Source organism: Doryrhamphus excisus, chromosome 5 (genome assembly GCF_030265055.1).
Source record: "Doryrhamphus excisus isolate RoL2022-K1 chromosome 5, RoL_Dexc_1.0, whole genome shotgun sequence".
In the NCBI taxonomy this organism is placed as follows: domain Eukaryota; kingdom Metazoa; phylum Chordata; class Actinopteri; order Syngnathiformes; family Syngnathidae; genus Doryrhamphus; species Doryrhamphus excisus.
Window position 1 is genome coordinate 11,007,799 of NC_080470.1, and position 19,045 is coordinate 11,026,843.

At 39.4% G+C, this 19,045-nt stretch overlaps 1 protein-coding gene and 1 long non-coding RNA gene across 2 annotated transcripts in view; both read right to left on the reverse strand.

Moving 5' to 3' along the window:
• LOC131129122 (uncharacterized) overlaps nucleotides 1–7,742 on the reverse strand; it is a 31,299-nt gene extending 23,557 nt beyond the window's left edge. Inside the window, exon 1 of the long non-coding RNA XR_009129760.1 lies at nucleotides 7,540–7,742. This is a non-coding gene — a long non-coding RNA (uncharacterized LOC131129122). The remainder of the gene's footprint in view (nucleotides 1–7,539) is intronic.
• Nucleotides 7,743–9,262: 1,520 nt separating this feature from the next.
• tmem59l (transmembrane protein 59-like) lies at nucleotides 9,263–18,404 on the reverse strand. The gene is made up of 8 exons (XM_058073218.1): nucleotides 18,099–18,404; nucleotides 16,335–16,440; nucleotides 16,091–16,185; nucleotides 15,857–16,009; nucleotides 11,702–11,807; nucleotides 11,505–11,619; nucleotides 11,316–11,433; nucleotides 9,263–10,338 (listed from the first exon to the last, which is right to left on the reverse strand). Exons 1-8 carry the CDS (start codon nucleotides 18,246–18,248, stop codon nucleotides 10,168–10,170), a joined length of 1,014 nt encoding a protein of 337 aa, XP_057929201.1. The 5' UTR covers nucleotides 18,249–18,404; the 3' UTR covers nucleotides 9,263–10,167.
• Between the last annotated feature and the right edge of the window lie 641 nt (nucleotides 18,405–19,045).

Genomic DNA, 19,045 nt, shown 5'->3' on the forward strand with positions numbered 1-19,045 from the left:
AGCCACTCACCACAGTGCGCATGATGCTTATTGTTTTGTTAATAGTCCAGCCTTGGGGGAAGTTCTGGCTTAACAACAAAAAACGTATATTGCCAACTACTGCCCCATTCTTGTCATAGTACACACTATTCTAGACATTACCACCCAATGCAGTATAATTGGGCAAACAAACAAATACAGTGCTCCACTTTCTACCCTGGCGGAGGCCAAGCTAACAATGAAAAGGCCAACCACTGACTCATTCTTGTCAGAATGCTGATTGCAGAAACTGCCGCAATGTTGTAGACAAACATGTCCATTTTTGTAAATAGTTCTGTCTTCAGTTCAGTCTGGTTACACAACAAAACTAAATTCTCTTTCTTGGCAGAGTGTACATTACTGCTTACAGTAGCTGCCACTGACAGACGGACAAATACGGCACTGTTTGGTTTTTTTTACTATTGCTAATAGTTCAACCTTACCAGAGGTCTGCTCCCACAATAAAAACAAATATTGCCATCTGCAGCCTTGTTCTTGTCTAATTGCCTAATTGTCGTCGCTGGACAATGTTGTCAACAATCATGCTATGTTACTATTTACTATTTTACACTTGTGATAATAGGTTAACCTTTGCCTCAGTCTGGATTCATAATAAAAACAAAAAAATGTCATCTCCTGCCTCGTTCTTGTCATAGCACACATTTACAATTGCAGGACCTTCCACTCGCCACATTGAGTTGTTCTTCGTAGACTATGTGCTCCTGCATGATCTGTTTAAAGACACTCCGATGGCCGTGGCCATAAATAATAAGATTTAGCTCAATTAGGGTCCTCTTGAGGATTCCCAACAAGAAGAGAGGCTGCAGTTAGCCTGCGGTAATCTACGCCAGCTCTGCTACCGCCGCTTGGCCTGTTGGTGGATTACACCCTCAGGTCACAGTTTATCCTTTACGTAAACTATCTGCGGCGGCTGGTGGCGCGGAGTTGAGTCGAGCGGACACCTCCTGGCTGGATAACATCTGATCCGTCAGCTACTTGACGAAGACCAGGACCACACTGCGACTTCCTCCGGCATCACATTCATCCATCTTCCTGCTCTTGCTCGGGATCCCTATCGCACGTCGGCGCTGGAAGGGCAACACTATCTTTGTAACGCATGCTGAGAAATGGCCATGTTGCCGTCTGATACGCTAGGTGGGCTGCACAGCACATGTTTGTAATACCACACAGGGGGAACATCTTCATCACTCAGATGGAAGACTGACGATTTACAGTCAAAATTGTTGGACAAATGGACATCGTGACCATTTCCATGTAAACAATAAAAATGTCACATGGAGAAGAACGGTGGACATGCAGGTTTCGAGTTAAGTCTACAATTCATGTTAATGAGATATGTAGGTTTGTACTTCTTGTTTTTGTTCTCGCCTTGTTGGCTTGATAGGACCCTCATGAGGTATTGAGCGGCTTCTGGGACTTTCATTTGGATTTTTTGAAATAGCTTCTCAGGCTAGCAGATAGGTAACTACTTTTAATGTGAAACATAAATGACAATCCCAAATCACAGAGAGGTGAGTCCCACACTCAGCAGACATGCTTGTTCTGGATGCTGCAGTGAGGGTGGAGCTGATCGGCGTTATGAAGCAAGAATTGGTTGGAGCACCCCTACTTTTTAAGTCACAAAATGTCCTTAGCAAGCTTGCTCACAAAATGGCAACTAGAGCCGGGAGTCAGCTCCGTATCTAGTATATGATGTCATGAGCGGCTGACTCAAAAATGTTAACGCAAAACGTTTACATGTTTTTACCTGCAAAAAAAACAACTGGAAATGCACATACAGTGTGTGAAAATGTGTTTGCCCCTTCCTGATTTATTTTGCATCTTTGTCACACTTGAATTATTTGCAATTTATTATTGAAAAAGTACAACTTTATTCCCACAGGATCGCAATGTTTCCTCAAGACGCTACACTAAATTTTTCTTGAAAAAAAATGACTTTATTGGGATAAGATTGCTTCTTTTTTCTCATAAGACTGCAAACTTGGTTTTGGAAAAATTAAACTTTGTTCTCTCAATATTGTGACTTTTTTTTTCCTTGCAATAATATTTTTTCTCCAAAAAGGTATTTTTTCGCATGTTTGCAACTTAATCTTGTAAGATTATATTTTTTTTCTCCTCAAAATTATCTCAACTTATTCTTGTAAAATAAATACTACACTTTTCTTGAAAAACACACAACTTTTGGCTCCGAAGGTTATGACTATACACATTTGTTCTCAAAAGAATACACATTTTTCATTAAAAAAAAACATAACAAACATGACTAACTTTATTCTTGTAAGAATGTAATGTTTTTTTAGAAAAAAAATCTCAATTCTACTAAGTTTGCAATATATTCTTGTAAGAGTAAGACTTTGTACAACAGCAGGACTGCAACTTTTTTTCTTAAAACTATTTAACTTTCTATCATTGCAAGGCCTTGTTATATAGTTAAGAGTTATTTTAAGGAATGTCTTATTGTTTTCAACATTAGACTAGTTAACTTATGTATGATGTTGTGACTTAAAACACTGCCTTCGCAATGAATAAAGGTTTTATGATGGCAAATCTGCGTGTTAATCTGTATGATCAGCCTTTTTATCGCCACTTGAGCAACTATATGACAGAAAGCGTAGCTTTGTTGAAGAGGAATGGAATGTCTCTGGTAGAGGTGTGGTCCCTCTGTCTGTCTGTCGGTGCGTCTCTTTTGGGTTTCCATTTTACGGCGTGTCGCTGAGGCACGCTCAGATATAGTTTCATTCCCCTTTGGCAGAGCTGGGCCTCGCTTGCTGACAGCAGGTTTTATTTGATGTGGACGTCCCGTGTTGGGTTTCAGCACGCTGGCTTCAACATATGATCTCCATTATGATCGAGGGAGGAGGAGGAGGAGGAAGGCACGCTTGGTGGATGGATGGTGGACGAGGAGAGGAGGAGGGGGTGAGGAAGGAGAGATGGAGTGAAGCCAACAGATGGAGAGTGGTGTAGAAGTGTGACGGTGGGCAGAGCAATAATGGATCAAGTGGGTGAGGAAGAAGAATGGGGGGAAGGATGGATTGGATTAAATACATTGAAAGCATCGTTGGTCACCACTCCTTGCTCTTCACCTCACAGAGCATACTCATTGGACACAACATTAGGTACACTCGCACAATTCAAGACAAGACCTGTTCCAAAAAGTCAATCTTTACCAACAATAACAATAATAACATCTTTGGGTGACTTCAAAAGGCAGTACATAATTTAAAGTCATTATTGGAATTAAAGTCAATATATTTATATAAAAATAAAATAAACAATTACATTATTTGGTGGTTTCTCCAGGTACTCCGGTTTCCTCCCACATTCCAAAAACATGCTAGGTTAATTGGCGACTCCAAATTGTCCATAGGTATGAATGTGAGTGTGAATGGTTGTTTGTCTATATGTGCCCTGTGATTGGCTGGCGACCAGTCCAGGGTGTACCCCGCCTCTTGCCCGAAGACAGCTGGGATAGGCTCCAGCACCCCCACGACCCTCGTGAGGAAAAGCAGTAGAAAATGAATGAATGAATTATTTGGTGGATATCAAAATTCATACTATTTATAATTTCATAAGATGCACAAACAGAGATTCGAACCCCCGATCTCCACACTGCGCAGCCAACATGCTAATCATTATTTGTCAGACAAGTATATTATTATACAGTACTGTATGTTGCAGTTTGATGCTAATATTTTGTCCATCCAATGTAAGCTAAGGAGGCCATGCACCATTAAGGTCTGTGCTGGATTTAATGGTGCAGTGGTACCTAATAAGATGTAAACCCGGATGCACATCTTCAATGACTTGCACTCAGTGGAAGCTTCCTATTTTAATTAAGATGCTTGGTTAATAAACGTGATAATAAACTTGAAATCCTACATACCATAATAAGTACATATTACAGTTCAATGCGGTGTAAGTTTTATTTATAGTTCCACTGACATCCATTTTTACAAAACTATATCTGTGAGGAACTCTGGCGCCGTCTTTTTTAATCAAAGTGTCAACATATTTCATCACACAATAAACTTTATGAGCCAGCAGCTCCTAAAAGGATGAGGAGGAGGAGGATGCTCATCTCCGCACAACACCAAAATGACACCAAAACAACTATTAGCTCTGCGTACACAACACTGATGGGATACAGAAAGCACCTTGTGAAACTTCACTACACGTCCACCTTATTCATGGATCGACTAAGTGATAGATATTAAAGCAACAGTAAGGAACATTTTGTGCTCCACCTACAGTCAAGGTTGTGTTTAATCCGTAGTTATAAAATGAGCATCTAACAGTGATGTTAGCATCAATGCTAAAGCTAAAACAACACGTCCAATGAGGATGTGCATCTCTGTGTATTTATAGAATATATTTACGATACGTATAAAGCAAATTGTAATGCAATTCACTCTCAATTCATTACATTCATTCATGCATTCTTCCATATCCCAAGAATTCCAATTGTTCGGAATGCAAAATGCCTTTCATCTGAAGACATCTAACTAAAATTTAGCCTTCCAGATGCTATTATTAGCTATTTTCACAGGTATACACATATATATAAACACTTAGCACTGTCATGCTCGGTGTTGACATACTAACATTGCTAGCAACTAACTTAACTTTGGCAAAGTAGCATTTTTAGCCATTTCCATAGGTATACAATTAGCATGATCATGCTCAGTGTTTCTCAGCATTGCTAGCATGCTAACGTTAGCATGGTAGCATTTTTATCCGTTTTTAAAGATAGACACACATATATATAAACACTTTTTTCATGTTAATGTTGGCATTGCTAGCATGCTAACATTATCAATCTAAATAAGTAGATAAAATATATGTAGGAGTAATATTTATGGTGTAAATCATTTGATTTTACTTAATACTTTACTTAAAATCTGTATTTTATTACTGTATTGTTCTTGACTAATTTTTGGGATCAATTAAGTATTCTGATTCTGATGAGACAATTATGATGACTCATAGTATTAGCTATTTTCCCCCAACCGTATATAATGCTAGCACAATTGCTAAAGCTAACACAACACATTGGTGGCCAAAATATTTATGTGATTGTATTTATTTATTTATTTATTTATTACTTTCAAACCCTATCATACACAAGATATGTATACCTTTTCAATTGTAATTTCATTTAATTTTTGTTGAGTTTAATTTGCAATATCCTGCTCTTGTATTGTGTGTGATCAATACAGCATTCCAATGTCAGCATCCATGCTAAGGCTAGCACAACACACAGGGCATCCGAAAAAATATTTGCATACAAAGAATGCAGTTCAATAATATTTTTTTTTACATTTGACTACTTCCTGGGATCAACATCGTAGTGACGATAGACAATGATGACATTTATTGCTCCCCATTCTGACTCAGCAACATGTGCACCAATGCTAAAGCTAACACAACACACATTGGTGTCCTGGCCGCTCCACCAATATAAATAAATATCAAAGGGGGGGAAAGCTTCTGGACTCCATATTACAAGCCAGGATAGCAGCAAAATAAATCTAAAAATAAATAATAAAAGCGAGTTACTGATTGTTCCTTTAATGAAGCCTGAAACCATCCTTTTATGTCATAAAGTGCAGTTAGAATTGAATAGTAACATACGTAACATAAGCATTATGTTAGTAGATCGTTTTCTGCATCACCTCGACTAGACTAGACATTTATTAGCATTTACACAAAATTATACTCATTTTAACATTATCACCGGTACATACACGGCAGTTTATTGCAAATAACAGCAGCACGTTGCTCATTTGGACATAGACTCCCATCTTGTTTTCATAATAACTTTGGTGGGGGTAGCTGATATTTATTGGATATAACTATTTTCATTGGATAATTCCTTCTTATCGGTCAGAAGCTGTAGTTATTTACTTCAAAATGGACTCATTTCTTATTCCAGCGGAGGGGGGACAGGCGCCTGACTTGAACAGCTGCTTCATGACCCAAAAAACTGTCAGTCTTTCCCTGGAATAAATTGTGGACTGTACCACACATTGGAACAGGGGTGGCTTTTACTAAGCACCACATTTTATCTAGCTTTAAAACATGTTTTAGGTTGATGTTATCGATTTAAACGCAAAATAAGGATGTAGTCAAAGGCATATATTTCAGATTTTACTTGATTTGTAGTGTTTTATGATTCAACTGCAACACTATTTCCAAGCGTCTACCCCTCGCTGTCGCAGGAGAGCGTGGTGTGGCCTCATAGTAGAATCAATTCACAGAGAGGGCAGCTTGAAACCGGCCAACACGCCAGAGAGAGAGTGGCGTGTTGGCCGGCTAGGAGTTTTAATAGTCCGGGGGTAGCATCCGGGCTGTGTGTACATGTCTGTCCACGCCTGTTAAACACTCACTAACTTGGCTGATTGCCTCTTTTTGTTGTTTTAGCCGATATTTAGCACAGTAAAAGTTGTCCACGCGTGGATCCTACTATGCTTGCATGGTCACCTTCATGATCAAAGTGACGGAAATGCATTTAAAGGACCTCTTCTCATATAAAATGTCATTTAACTCATTCAGTGAAGTCGACTAGCTCCCAAATGGCCAAAATATGACAGTGTCAATATTTTTAAATATACCTACTGGCCACTTTGCTGCACAATTTAAATTGAAGTATTAATTCACATTATTTTGTGTTTATTATTGTAATTTGAGGTGGTGTAGAACTCTACTGCATCATACTGAGGTGTTCATTTTTAATTTAAGTTTCTGCATTTTATCACAATGAATATTAAATTAGTACAAATCTATTTGTGTTTAATTATCATCTTATTTTGGAAATATTGGTTTTCTTTTTACTTTGAGTTTAATATTTTTGATACTATTACAGTTTGTTTTTGGAAAACTTCCCTATTTACTAAATCAATAATAATGTAATATTATTATTATTATTTTAATATTATGTACAGCATTTATACATGTGTACCCACAGGCCGTCACATTAGATACACCAGTACAATGACATTTAAGTACTTATTGATATTGTTGCGTTAATTGTTGTATGTGTAGTTTCCATTAGTGCAGAAATTCACTGCATCATACTGAGAGTTATGTGTAATATTTTGACCCGCTCATGAAACCAAAATATTAGAAATAACTCTGTGTGATGCAGCAAACTACTCTGTGTGTGCGTGCGTGTGTGTGCGTGCGTTGACTCCTGAAGCAGGTCTGTCCAGATAAGAGCATCACATGACTCTCTTGCACATTGTCATCATCATCTTCATCATCATCATCATAATAATAATAATAGAGGTGCTGCCAAACCTGGAGACATAGCTCCCCCTGTAGGTGACTAGCAGTAGTACCACGACCCCCGGCAGGCATTGTTGTGTATCATCTTAACCACTTTTACTAGTTTAAATACACCTTCTTCTTCTTCGTAACTATATAGCAACTAGCTAGTCATATCTTCTATTCGTATAGCTATAAAATAGGAGATTGTACATATATAAGCATGAATGTACTTACCTTTGTAGACGCTATTCGCCTGTAGGTCACAACACAAAGCCTACATGGTCAGCATTAAATTCATGTTACGCTTTTATGTGTCTGATATTACTTTCATTTGTTCTCTTTTTTCCTGCTGATTTCTTCATGTGGCTCTATTTGGTCTTTAATAGCTCCACCACCTGTGTACAATTGTGTCACCTTTATTAACTTCCCCACTTCCGCCTTCCTATTTCTTGCACTTCCTGATATTAAGGACATTTTAAATGTGACCAGCCAACAATTACAAATAGTAATAAGTCAACTGTCGTAGTCGATCTTCATAGAGCTACATATGGCACTGAAAAGTTGGATATTTTTTTAAACGCTGTTAAAAGCGTTCCTTTTATTGTTTTCATTGTTTCCTGCACACCAGTCAGATATAAACGTCCGGTGTATGGCCGGAAATTGTTTGCAATGTGACGCCAGCGTGTGTCGTTTGACGGTTTGTTGAGAGCAGGCCAAGCGGGTCAAGATACTGAAGAGGTACTACACAAGGCAATTGGTCTCTCGTTACCATAAGTGAGTGTACTGTGTGTACTACAGCAGAACATCAGAGTCATGAGTCATGTCCTTACTCCACCGTGGCTGTTGTCATCACAGGAGGTCTTCCACTGGCAGATGATGATACCTTCATGGACTGCAAGAACTTTCACTTTCCACAGTTCACCTGTGTCCACAGTCATTTGGCTAGCCCTAAATAATGCACTGATGCATTAATTAATTATAGCATTCGCAGGAGCACTCATGTAATCAATACGGAGTACTCATGTAATTATGAAATTAATACCGAACACTCATATAATAATAAAGCAATAAATAATCTGGAACACTTTATAATGATGCAACAATTAATACTTAGTATTTAGATAGATGCTTTATTATTGTCCAAGAGAAATTCACAATAATGTAATAATACTTATTAATGCAATAATAATGCTCTATATTGAGCACTAGTAATGCAATTAATACGCATGCTACACTCATGTAGCAATAATTAATTAATACTGAGCATTCATGTAACAGTAATGTGGTCGTTACTTCTGAGTAGGTACCCAAAATTGTTACTTTTTATTTGTACTCATGACTCCCTACTGAGTGCTTATCTACTAATTACAATACAATTTGCAATACTCAGTAAATAGACTGGAAAGAACGTAATGTATCATCACGTCCCAATATGCGTCCAATAATGTCTTATTTTTACTGAGCACTCATGTAACTGAGAACTTGACTTTGCCATGAGAGAAACTGGCGAGCTATGCTGCCATCAAGTGGACAAAATAAGAATTGCACCTAAATAGGCCGTCAATGAGTTTGTCGTTTTGGACCAATCTGTGTCAAGGTGATACATTTTTAATAACTAAAAGAAGAACATTATTGCTTTACTATAAACAGGAAGGATGTTCATTTTTATTGTGTACTATATAATAATATCTGTTTTTCACTCAAGCAAGTGTAAAAAGAAGTTAATCGCCAAATAAAAATAAAATGAAGTAAAAGTACTCACCCTTTGAGGAAGCTGAAGACATACAGAAAGGAATCATACTGTCACTTAGTGGAGTTCTATACTTTACTATGGATATTACCACCATCAAAGTGGTATAAACTTTTTCCTGTCCTGTTGTTGTCATATAGGTCCTCTTATCCACCAAAGGTGACAACAGCAAAAAAGCACATTTTGCCTGGAATAAAAAGGTGCAAAAACGATGAAAACACTTTATTATGTTGCAATTATCATCTCCTTGAAAATGAACAGAGCCGTAAAAAGGAAACAATGCATCATATTATTTTGTGATATACCTCTGGATATTGACTGAATGGCTTCTTTTTTTCTTAATCATCTTAACAAGTCCTTGTGATGATATTGGCATTCATTATTATTATTAATATTATGTTACACATTCTAACCATGTATTAACAGCAACAGGAGCACTATAAAGTCACAAAGCTACAGTAAGTGTCCGTAAGAGGAGGACTGAACTGCTGAAGAAGCTTCACTCTTGCATGCACGGTTTATTTGTCGGCATACAGCCTGCCATCAAAAAAAAAAAAAAAAAGCATTACAAGACGGCAAAAACGCACAAACTAATATAATAAAATGTTTCTACGACTGTGCAACTCTGCTCCTTCAGAAAAACTAAAAAAATGCTTTGTATATTTAGTACAGTATGTGCTCCTGGTACATACAAAATAGTCAGCTATTTATTGTAAGAAAGCACATGGCACATACAGTATACTTGAAACTGCTGTAAGAGCAATAACATGATGGGAATAATCATAATAATACAATAGTAGTAGGCGAGGCCTTCCTTCAGTTTAGCTTACAATATATTTAACAGGCAATGCATGGCACTTCAATCACACTCTTTAGTCACAATAAATACACTTTCATTTCATTCTACTTCTTCATTTAACGTGGATTGAATTAATGAGAGAAAAGATGTTGAAGCTCTCCGTTAACTTTATGTTAGCAGGATTTGATGAGATTACCTCCATAAAGTCTGTTGAGTGAACTGTAGGGTGCCATGCTCTTTAAAAATCATTTTTAAAAAATCCAGTGATTGAGTGAGTCTTCCTCGTGTCTTAAAGCATCTTAGCATCTTCTTCTTACACACGTGTCTTGTTGAGGTCCACCTTCACAGGCAGCGGTCCCGCCTCCTGGCCGTCCTCCTCCTCCGGCACCTGCTTGACGCTGACAGCCAGCAGAGGACTCAGGTGGTACGGGTTCACCTTGTGGCGGCCGTTGTCTAAAAACTCCTTATCCCCATTGATGCTCAGCTAGGGAAAAAAACCAGGAAGACAATTAAAACAATAAATGACAGTCAAAAATAAGAAGGAGAGTTAAACTGTAAAAAGTATTATCTGTGATACAAGTATACAATAACATGAAATGCTGCTAATAATATTAAAAGAGACCTATTATGCTCATTTTTTGGCCCTTTGTATTGAGTTGTGTACTCCGATAGAGCAGCTACACACAATAACTAGCACAGAAAGCTTTCTAGATCTTCCAGAATCCGCACCTATTCCAAGTGTATTTCCTTGGATTTCCAAAATGGTCTGTTTTAATTTATTCTATTCACGGCCTGCCTCCATGCTTGCCTACTCCGTCAATTAGCAGACCACATTCTGGCTCATATCTGCATTTTTATCCAGATGTTGCACCAAAATCTATTGTAGTCCTCGTCAGCGCAACAACAAATATTTGTTTGATTTTTGAATCATACAAAAAAAACCCAAAAAACATTCACATTAGGCAGAGGGAAAAAAGACTTAGTGTCAGACATCGCCTCATACACAAATCAATTTTATCTGTCCAGGGTAGGGAATGACTGTTACTGTCAAAATTCATTTTGGTTTGAATTCATATTTGTATTATTATTCATTTTAAATGATAGAAAATACTAAAACAAAAGAGCATAGCAGATGTCAGATTGTTCTTCCCAACTGCTCAAGAGCGCAGGCTGCATGAGTGTTTAGCATGCTGGCCACACAGCTAGGATACCAGAGTTCAATTCCACCCTATATGTGCCCTATGATTGGCTGGCGACCAGTCCAGGGTGTACACTGCCTCTCCCCCGAAGACAGCTGGGATAGGCTCCAGCACCCCCGCAACCCTCGTGAGGATAAGCAGTAGAAAATGAACGAATGAATGAATGAATGGTCAACAGCGCCTCTGTTGGTTGCAGCCAAGTAATGCACATTTCCATCTTTCCTCCAAATTTGTGATGCCCTTTTGGTGTCCTTCTGTGTACCTGCGTTTTGATGTGCTGATCTGGCGCGGTCACCAGGCTGGCACAGCTGAGCCACAACATGACCATGATAGACAAGAACAGACACGCTGCTAAAATCCACCGAGGAAGACCCGAACGTCTGGAAAAACAAGATGGGGTCTGACGATTAGCAGCCAAGAAAACTGACCGAATGCTAACAATCACATGTACCTTGACATGCAGCCGAGGAAGTCGTGTTCAGACGCTGTGTCGTCGACGTGCTGCACCTGGTGTTTACCCCTGCTTCCTGCTTTGGCTCCTCCCTTCTCACCACGCCCCCTCACACCTGTCAATTCGACCACCAATGATATCTTACATAAGAAATATGCAACACACAGATATGAAATGTGTGTTTTTCTGTGTCTCACCGTGAGGCTTCTGCGTGTGGGAGTGCACCGGAGGCCAAGGACTGTCAGCCACGTTGGAGCGAGGAGCCTGCAGCTCGGGAAGAGAGTATTCCATCTCTGGTTGGCTCTGAGGGAGACGAGGAAGTCAATACAGTCAGTCTATACCTACAGTACTACACTAAATACAGTAAACCCTTGTTTATCGCCTTTATTAATTGGTTCCAGATCTAACTGTGATAAGTAGGAGTCCTTATTTAGAAATAAAATATTTTGGTAGTTATAGCATAGATGTTACTGTTTTTTTTTTTATAAAGGGGACCTATTATGCTAATTTTTTGGTGCTTTGTATTGAGTTGTGGACTCCTATAGAACAGCTACACACAATAACACACACTGAAAGCTTTCTAGATCTTCCAGAATCTGCACCTATTCCAGATGTATTTCCTTGGATTTCCAAAATGGTCTGTTATAATTTATTCTATCCACGGCTCGCCTCCATGCTAGCCCACTCCGCTGTGTTTGGTCATACTCCCAAGCATTCCCGAAGACTTCCGGACTACTGCCGCACATCACTTTCTAATTTTATCGTTGATAATGGAGAGCTTTTTTGCGGCACTACACTTGTTTAAAAAGCTCGAGTAGACCACCGACTGGTGGTGGAAAAAGGCTATCAGCAACTTCAGACATCAGTGAGCTTGTAATTTGCATCCTGCTCCCGCTCTCTGTATGCACACTCTATAATGTTACACTGACAACCGCTAACTTGGGGTGAGGGGCGGAGCCTACAGTTTGTACTCACTGTCGGCACACTGTGATGTCACAAAGAGTCTGTGTTAGAAAAAAACTTCTCTTCTTCCAAATACGCAAACCTCATTATCTGAAACGTTGGCATTGTTTAACATGAGAATACAACATTCTAACTACATTTATAGGTCAGAAAAGTGGAAAAGCATAATAGGTCCCCTTTAAGACGTTGAAGGAGCTCATCCGAATTTACACTCATTGAGGTCCGAAGGCCAGCTCCAACTAGTAGTACCTAAGACAAGACTCAAGACCTTTTCTATAGTCGGCCCCAAGTTGTGGAACACTCTTCCCCCTCATGTAAAAATGGCCCCCACTGTTGAATGCTTTAAGTCTCGCCTTAAAACCCTTGTGTTTATGATCGATACTATCGATATTATCAATTGTTTTTTATTGTTTTGAATGTTTTACTGTTTCCTTGTTTTTATTTAATTTATGACTTGTTACTGTATTTGTACTTTTTCATATTTATTGATTTACTACATTGTGCAGCAGTTTGGAAACTGTATTTATAAAATGGATTGGATTGGAATAATCACTGCTGTGCAGCAGCAGGATACCAGCAATAACAAGTTATGTATATTGACATTAACATTTGCAATCAATCAATTCTCCGACAAACAAAGGAGCATGCACATAATCCAGTATAATCCAGACATCCAGGAGAAATCACCCAACCCAAAACAAAAGTATCTAAGTTTAATTGGTTGCACAAAGCCAGGATGAGTAGACGCTGATTAATCAAGCCATATGAAACCAATCCCAGATCAGTGCATGTATGCGGCTTCCTTAAATAGACCTCATGATCGATCACAGAGACACTGATTCACCATTGCAAATGAGAGGTGTGTACTTTGCCCCGATGGAAGCGGAAATCCTCATTGCGACTTAAAAGAGCAAATAAAAAAGATACCACAGTCAACAGCATTTCAAGTTGTGTTTATTTCTATTGTGCAAGATGGCGGTTACGTTTAATAGAAAGGAACAAACGCATCAATTATGGACACAAATGCGGCACGTCAGCATCTGCTCATGTATGAGCAAGCGTACTGTGGACTTTAACTGAGTGGATTTTTTTCAATTGCCCAAGGTGGCGGTCATCATAGATAAGAATGAGCGATTGTGCATTCATTCATTCATTCATTCATTTTCTACCGCTTTTTCCTCACGAGGGTCGCGGGGTGTGCTGGAGCCTATCCCAGCTGTCTTTGGGCGAGAGGCAGGGTACACCCTGGACTGGTCGCCAGCCAATCACAGGGCACATATAGACAAACAACCATTCACACTCACATTCATACCTATGGACAATTTGGAGTCGCCAATTAACCTAGCATGTTTTTGGAATGTGGGAGGAAACCGGAGTACCCGGAGAAAACCCACGCATGCACGGGTAGAACATGCAAACTCCACACAGAGATGGCCGAGGGTGGAATTGAACCCTGGTCTCCTAGCTGTGAGGTCTGCGCGCTAACCACTCGACCGCCGTGCCGCCCCGATTGTGCATTGTTGTGTTTATTTGTAATGATGCAAAATGAGAGATCTCATCAATACCTGGTGACATGACATGACTATATGCCCCAGGCCCAAGTCCTTCAAGCATGTACTGCACAATAACACAATGTGCACACTGTTTATCAAGCAAGAAACTTTGTCTCGTCTCCACTGTCACTGAATACTTTTTCTTCACTTCACACCACCACACACTCGCAATCCTCTGGAGCCTGACTTCCTCGTGGTGTTTCAGCCTTCACGTCACCACCAGAGAAAGCAAACATCCATCATGCAGTCCAAATAAAAAAAGCAGCATCTCTATAAGAGGTAAAGGTTCTCCTGAGAGGATGCTGCATTTCACCATATCATTACAGTCGTTCCTGTAAGGCTTAAATGTGCATAAATACTGTCAGTTGCCCACACAGTCCTTTAATTATGCAGCCTAAATTGCCTTGCAGAGTCACATTCTCCAAAGAGGAGACGGAGGATGCAGACGGCCAGTTTGCAAGGCTGCGGTTGGGCGATGTGGCGGGTGAGACAGACCGGATTTTATGATAGGTGGTTCACGTACTTTGAGAGCGCACAATCAGAAAGACCTCTTGAGAACGTGCTGGCCTGCCAAACCTCTTCCTTTGCTATTTCAGTGATAGACAATGTTTTTTGTTGGTCTGGAAATAGATCCTACGGCAAAACCATTAAGAAAATAAGGGTTTTCACAGTGGATGACTTTTTCAAGCCGTGCAAATACGAGGGTGGCGACATCTCTTAAAATAACATTTATGAGCGGTGATTTAGCTGGAGGAAACGTGGCATTCTCAGCCTGCAGTGTGTCCCTACTGGATCACGCAACCTTTTATGATTCTAAAATATGCATAGTTTTGACACTGAACTAAAGTCTGAGAGGAAGTGAAAAAGCAGGAATCATTTGACCGTCCATATAATTGGGATGTACACAAGGATGGTAGCATCTCTGTTGTTGCCATGGCAACACCTCATTTTCGGCACTGTGTATTGAGTTGCGGACTCCTATAGTGTAGCTACACACGATAACCCGAACAGAAAGCTTTCTAGATTCTCCAGATTCTGCACCTATTGCTGCAGTGTTTCCATGGACTTCCTGTTTTCGACTCAAACGTTCTGTTAAATTTACTCCACTAGATACACCCACTCCACTGTGATTGGTCACAATCGCAGGGGCTCCCGTGGACTTCTGGATACGTAGGTCGGCGTTTACCAAGTGCAGGCAATCTGCAGCCTATTTAAGGAAGTCCACTGACATCAGTGGAATTCAATGTTACAAAAAAACTCTATAAAATCGAGCGTGCAGAGCCATCCAAAACTTCAACTTCAATGCAACATTATAACAACATTTATAGGTCAGAAAAGTGGAACAAGCATAATAGGTATAACCTTTAAAAGGACCAAAATACAGCTAAATATTTACATTTACCATTGTATCTCTGCACAATGCATTCCATTTTTCTTTGGGATGGACTTTATTTAACGGATATCCACAAATATGTGGGTTGTTTCCCACCAAAAGTGCTTTTTTGTAGTTATTTGTTTTTACATATACGATAGGCAGCCATGTCATACATTGTAAACATCTGATAGATCACCACCTTTTAGTTATCAAAGAGCCATGTTTAGCACTTTTAGTCTCGCTTTGGTCATGAAAAAAGTATTGTCAATTAAACTATTTGTCATTTTTGACAAAACAACTGACAATGATTTGTCATATGATTAATGCAGTTGCTCTTCCTGACAGTTATTCATGATAACCGCCACCTTGCACAAGAAAACTAAACAGACGACTTGAAATAAGCCAGAACGTCAGCTTCTTTTTACGCTTCTATGACCACAATGTTACAACATCAGTCTTACCTGAAAGACAACAACCTTGCCGTCATCCGCCTGCAGGTAGAAGGTCCAAGTGGAGGAGATGAAACTCTGGGCGGAGCTGACGATGTCGTTGCACCAACTGGATACAGCCTCCATGACTGAGGGCGGCTTGGGGCGCAGAGTCATGGCCTTGAGCTGGGAAGGGTGGATAGAATTTCCCATCACTTGCTTGAAAGTGTTTTTGGCTGGTGAGCATGAGCGTGAAGATTCTCCTACCTTTCTCCTCTTGATCTCGGGCTCAGAGGGCTGGCTTGAGCAGCCGGTACTGCAGGCTTCCTGCTCCAGAAGTTTGACATAAGCTTCCTGGCAGGCTGCAGAGACACAGATGGAACGTTTGAAAGGAGAAGACAACAAGATAGGGAATGACGACAATGGAGAGCTGAAGGCCCAGGAAGAAACAGCTAAAGCTATTACTATGGTCTTATTAATGTTCCCTTCAGCACTGAGAGCAGCCACTTACCTCCCTGACACTCGTCCTTGCTGGTGTTGAAACCAGCGTTGCCGTTGACAAACTGGCAGATGGAGTACAGGCGACACCCGCGGTGGCAGGCATTCATTATGGAATCCTAGAAGAAAAACATACTGTTTTTGTAACATATAATAATAATAATAATAATAACATATTTCATTAATAAGCTCATTTTAAACCAAAACAGAATAAAAAAACTGAAAAATATTAAGTATCAGAAGAAAAAACTAAATAAAATAGAATTAAATAAAATAGAATAGTAAAATAGAAAATACAACATAATAATAAAAATAGACTCCTTCGAAAAAGACACATACTATAATAACAACAACAATAACATATTTTATTTTTATTTATTTTTTAAGTACTTTCACCAAAAGACCCTTTCCCAAAACGGATTAACAGTAAAATATATCATCAATATCAGTCATACATCAGTCATTATATATGACATACCTGGGGGGAGAAAGGGATATAATAATAATTACATACAATACAATTTCATTAAAAAAATGCCAGTTTGAAAAAATAATTAACAGCATTATATTTAACAATATGAATAAAAAACTAAATAAACGATTAATAATTAAATAAACCATTAAATAATAATCAGCACTAGACTTGACCATCATTTCTCACATATAATGCCATATAAAAACAAGCACTAAACATATATATTCCAATATATTATATCTACAGTCATGTAAAAATGATTAGACCACTCTTATTTCTTACTTTTTTGGCAGTACAGTGCCACAGTTATTAAAGTAAAAACTTAACTACTTTAACAAATTTTGGTTATTATCAAGTAAACCATGGAAGTTGCTAGATATCAGTTCTTAAATCAAGCTCGTATAGACTATTTTTGTTATCATCATTGTGTTTGTCCCAAGCAAATGTTAGTTCTACCAGGTATTGATCAATAAACTGAAGAAACGAGGGTGGTCTTTTTATATATTTAACGGACATTTCATCCCAATCCCAATTTCTCCTTATTAAAAAAGAAACAATCATGTCCCACTCTTTGTCTTTTGTTATATATAATAATGCATTACGTACTGAAAAGTGTGCAGGAGGGGGCATAACTTTAAATGTAATAGGCAATAAAAAATAGTATCAAACAGGAAACATTTCTTCCTTGTTTGGCTGTAATGAAAGCCAAATCAGATAGGAAACAGCTACCTCTAGTGGCCAACACCAGCCAGACACAGCCAGGCTCATAACAGCCTTGTCATCACCTCTGCTGCTGCTGCTGCATTTCCGTGTTTACGTCCAACGAAGGCAAGGATTTTGACAAACAATCCACATTAAAAAAATAATTTCAACATGAATTCGTCATTTATATTTTTAAAGTCACAAGCACTGTGGTCCGTTTGTTTACATCCATTGTCCTACTGCAGGATGTGGGCCACACCTGAGGGGCGAATAAAAAAAAACACATCCAATGCTGCAAACCTTTGTGCTCCACGCTTCTTATCTACACGGTATTGCTCGCCTGTAGACGTTTGCATTTTCTTTTTCCGATACGGAGCATTCTCACTGAAGGATGCAAAGCTTTTTAGCCTGACCTTGCATGTCTTAATTGTGGACTCATTCGCGACAAGGATGCATGTAATTAAAGGCTCCATTATTGGCCCTTACGATGCGCATAAACATGCATGATGGTGCAGCAAAAACAAAAAGCAAGACTACTGAAGCATATATTTAAAAAATACACTGGATATATTAAAAAACGGTATACGAGGTGCAACTTACTTTAGCGGGGCTTCTGTTTCTGATGGCGAGCTGACATTGCTTCTTGCAGTAGCTGATGTCGCCCAGCTGGTTATCGAACACTTCCACCGAGGACGCTGCGGCCGCGAGCCCCGCCAGGAGCACCGCGAGCAGGGCCGAGGAGGCGAGCATGCTTAGGCCGGAGCAGAGAGCCTTGAGGACGGCCTGGAGTGGGGAAGAGAGTCGAAGGTTCGGTGGCGATCAAGCTGAGGAGGAGGAGGAGGAAGATGCTTCAGTCTGGCTCTACTGCTACTGCTGCTGCTTGCCTGTGTGCTCGTGCACGCGTCACACGCATCATCATCATCACGCACATATTGACCCCCCTCCCCCCCATTACTCCTCCACAAAACCCTGCAAACTGCAGTGTGTAATCTGGCATCCATGAAAAGTGTGCATGAAGGCAGATGACCCATTTGTCACAAAAATAACCAAATAACCATCGCATTACCTCTCCTGACATCTTGCTGTTTTTTCACGGAAAGACTTGAAAAATATATACATAATAAAAATAATAATATTTTTGTCAGTGACTACCTCACAATAGTACAAAAAATAATTATGTGGACAGTACAAGAATATATTGATTCACTTTTTCTCACTCTTGAGCGTATATTGCATCAGAATCGAAAAGAATAACCTTGCCATATTTTGTATACTTATAGTATATTCTAAAAGAGAAGTAGATTATGACCAACATATTGTAGCTGTCAGCAAAAGGAGCTGCTGAAAGATAAAACTCTAAAAAGGCAGAAGAGTGTGAGTGTGTGTGTGTGTGTGTGTGTGTGTTACTGTCAACATCAGTATCATCCTTGACATCAGATGAGTCAGAGTAGGCATGAACCTGTCACGCCCCACCTCCTTTGCTTCAGTCTACTGTACTTACTACTAAAGGCCTCCATCAAGTCCTTGGTCCAAAGTCTCCTTTTGGT

Excerpts from the sequence above, each read along its gene's own strand:
- tmem59l (XM_058073218.1), bottom strand. The coding sequence starts at position 18,248 with ATGCTCGCCTCCTCGGCCCTGCTCGCGGTGCTCCTGGCGGGGCTCGCG. Across the intron at positions 11,434-11,504 it reads TTCCTCGGCTGCATGTCAAG|ACGTTCGGGTCTTCCTCGGT; the intron begins GTACATGTGATT and ends TTGTTTTTCCAG. Across the intron at positions 10,339-11,315 it reads ATCAGCACATCAAAACGCAG|CTGAGCATCAATGGGGATAA; the intron begins GTACACAGAAGG and ends TTTTTTCCCTAG.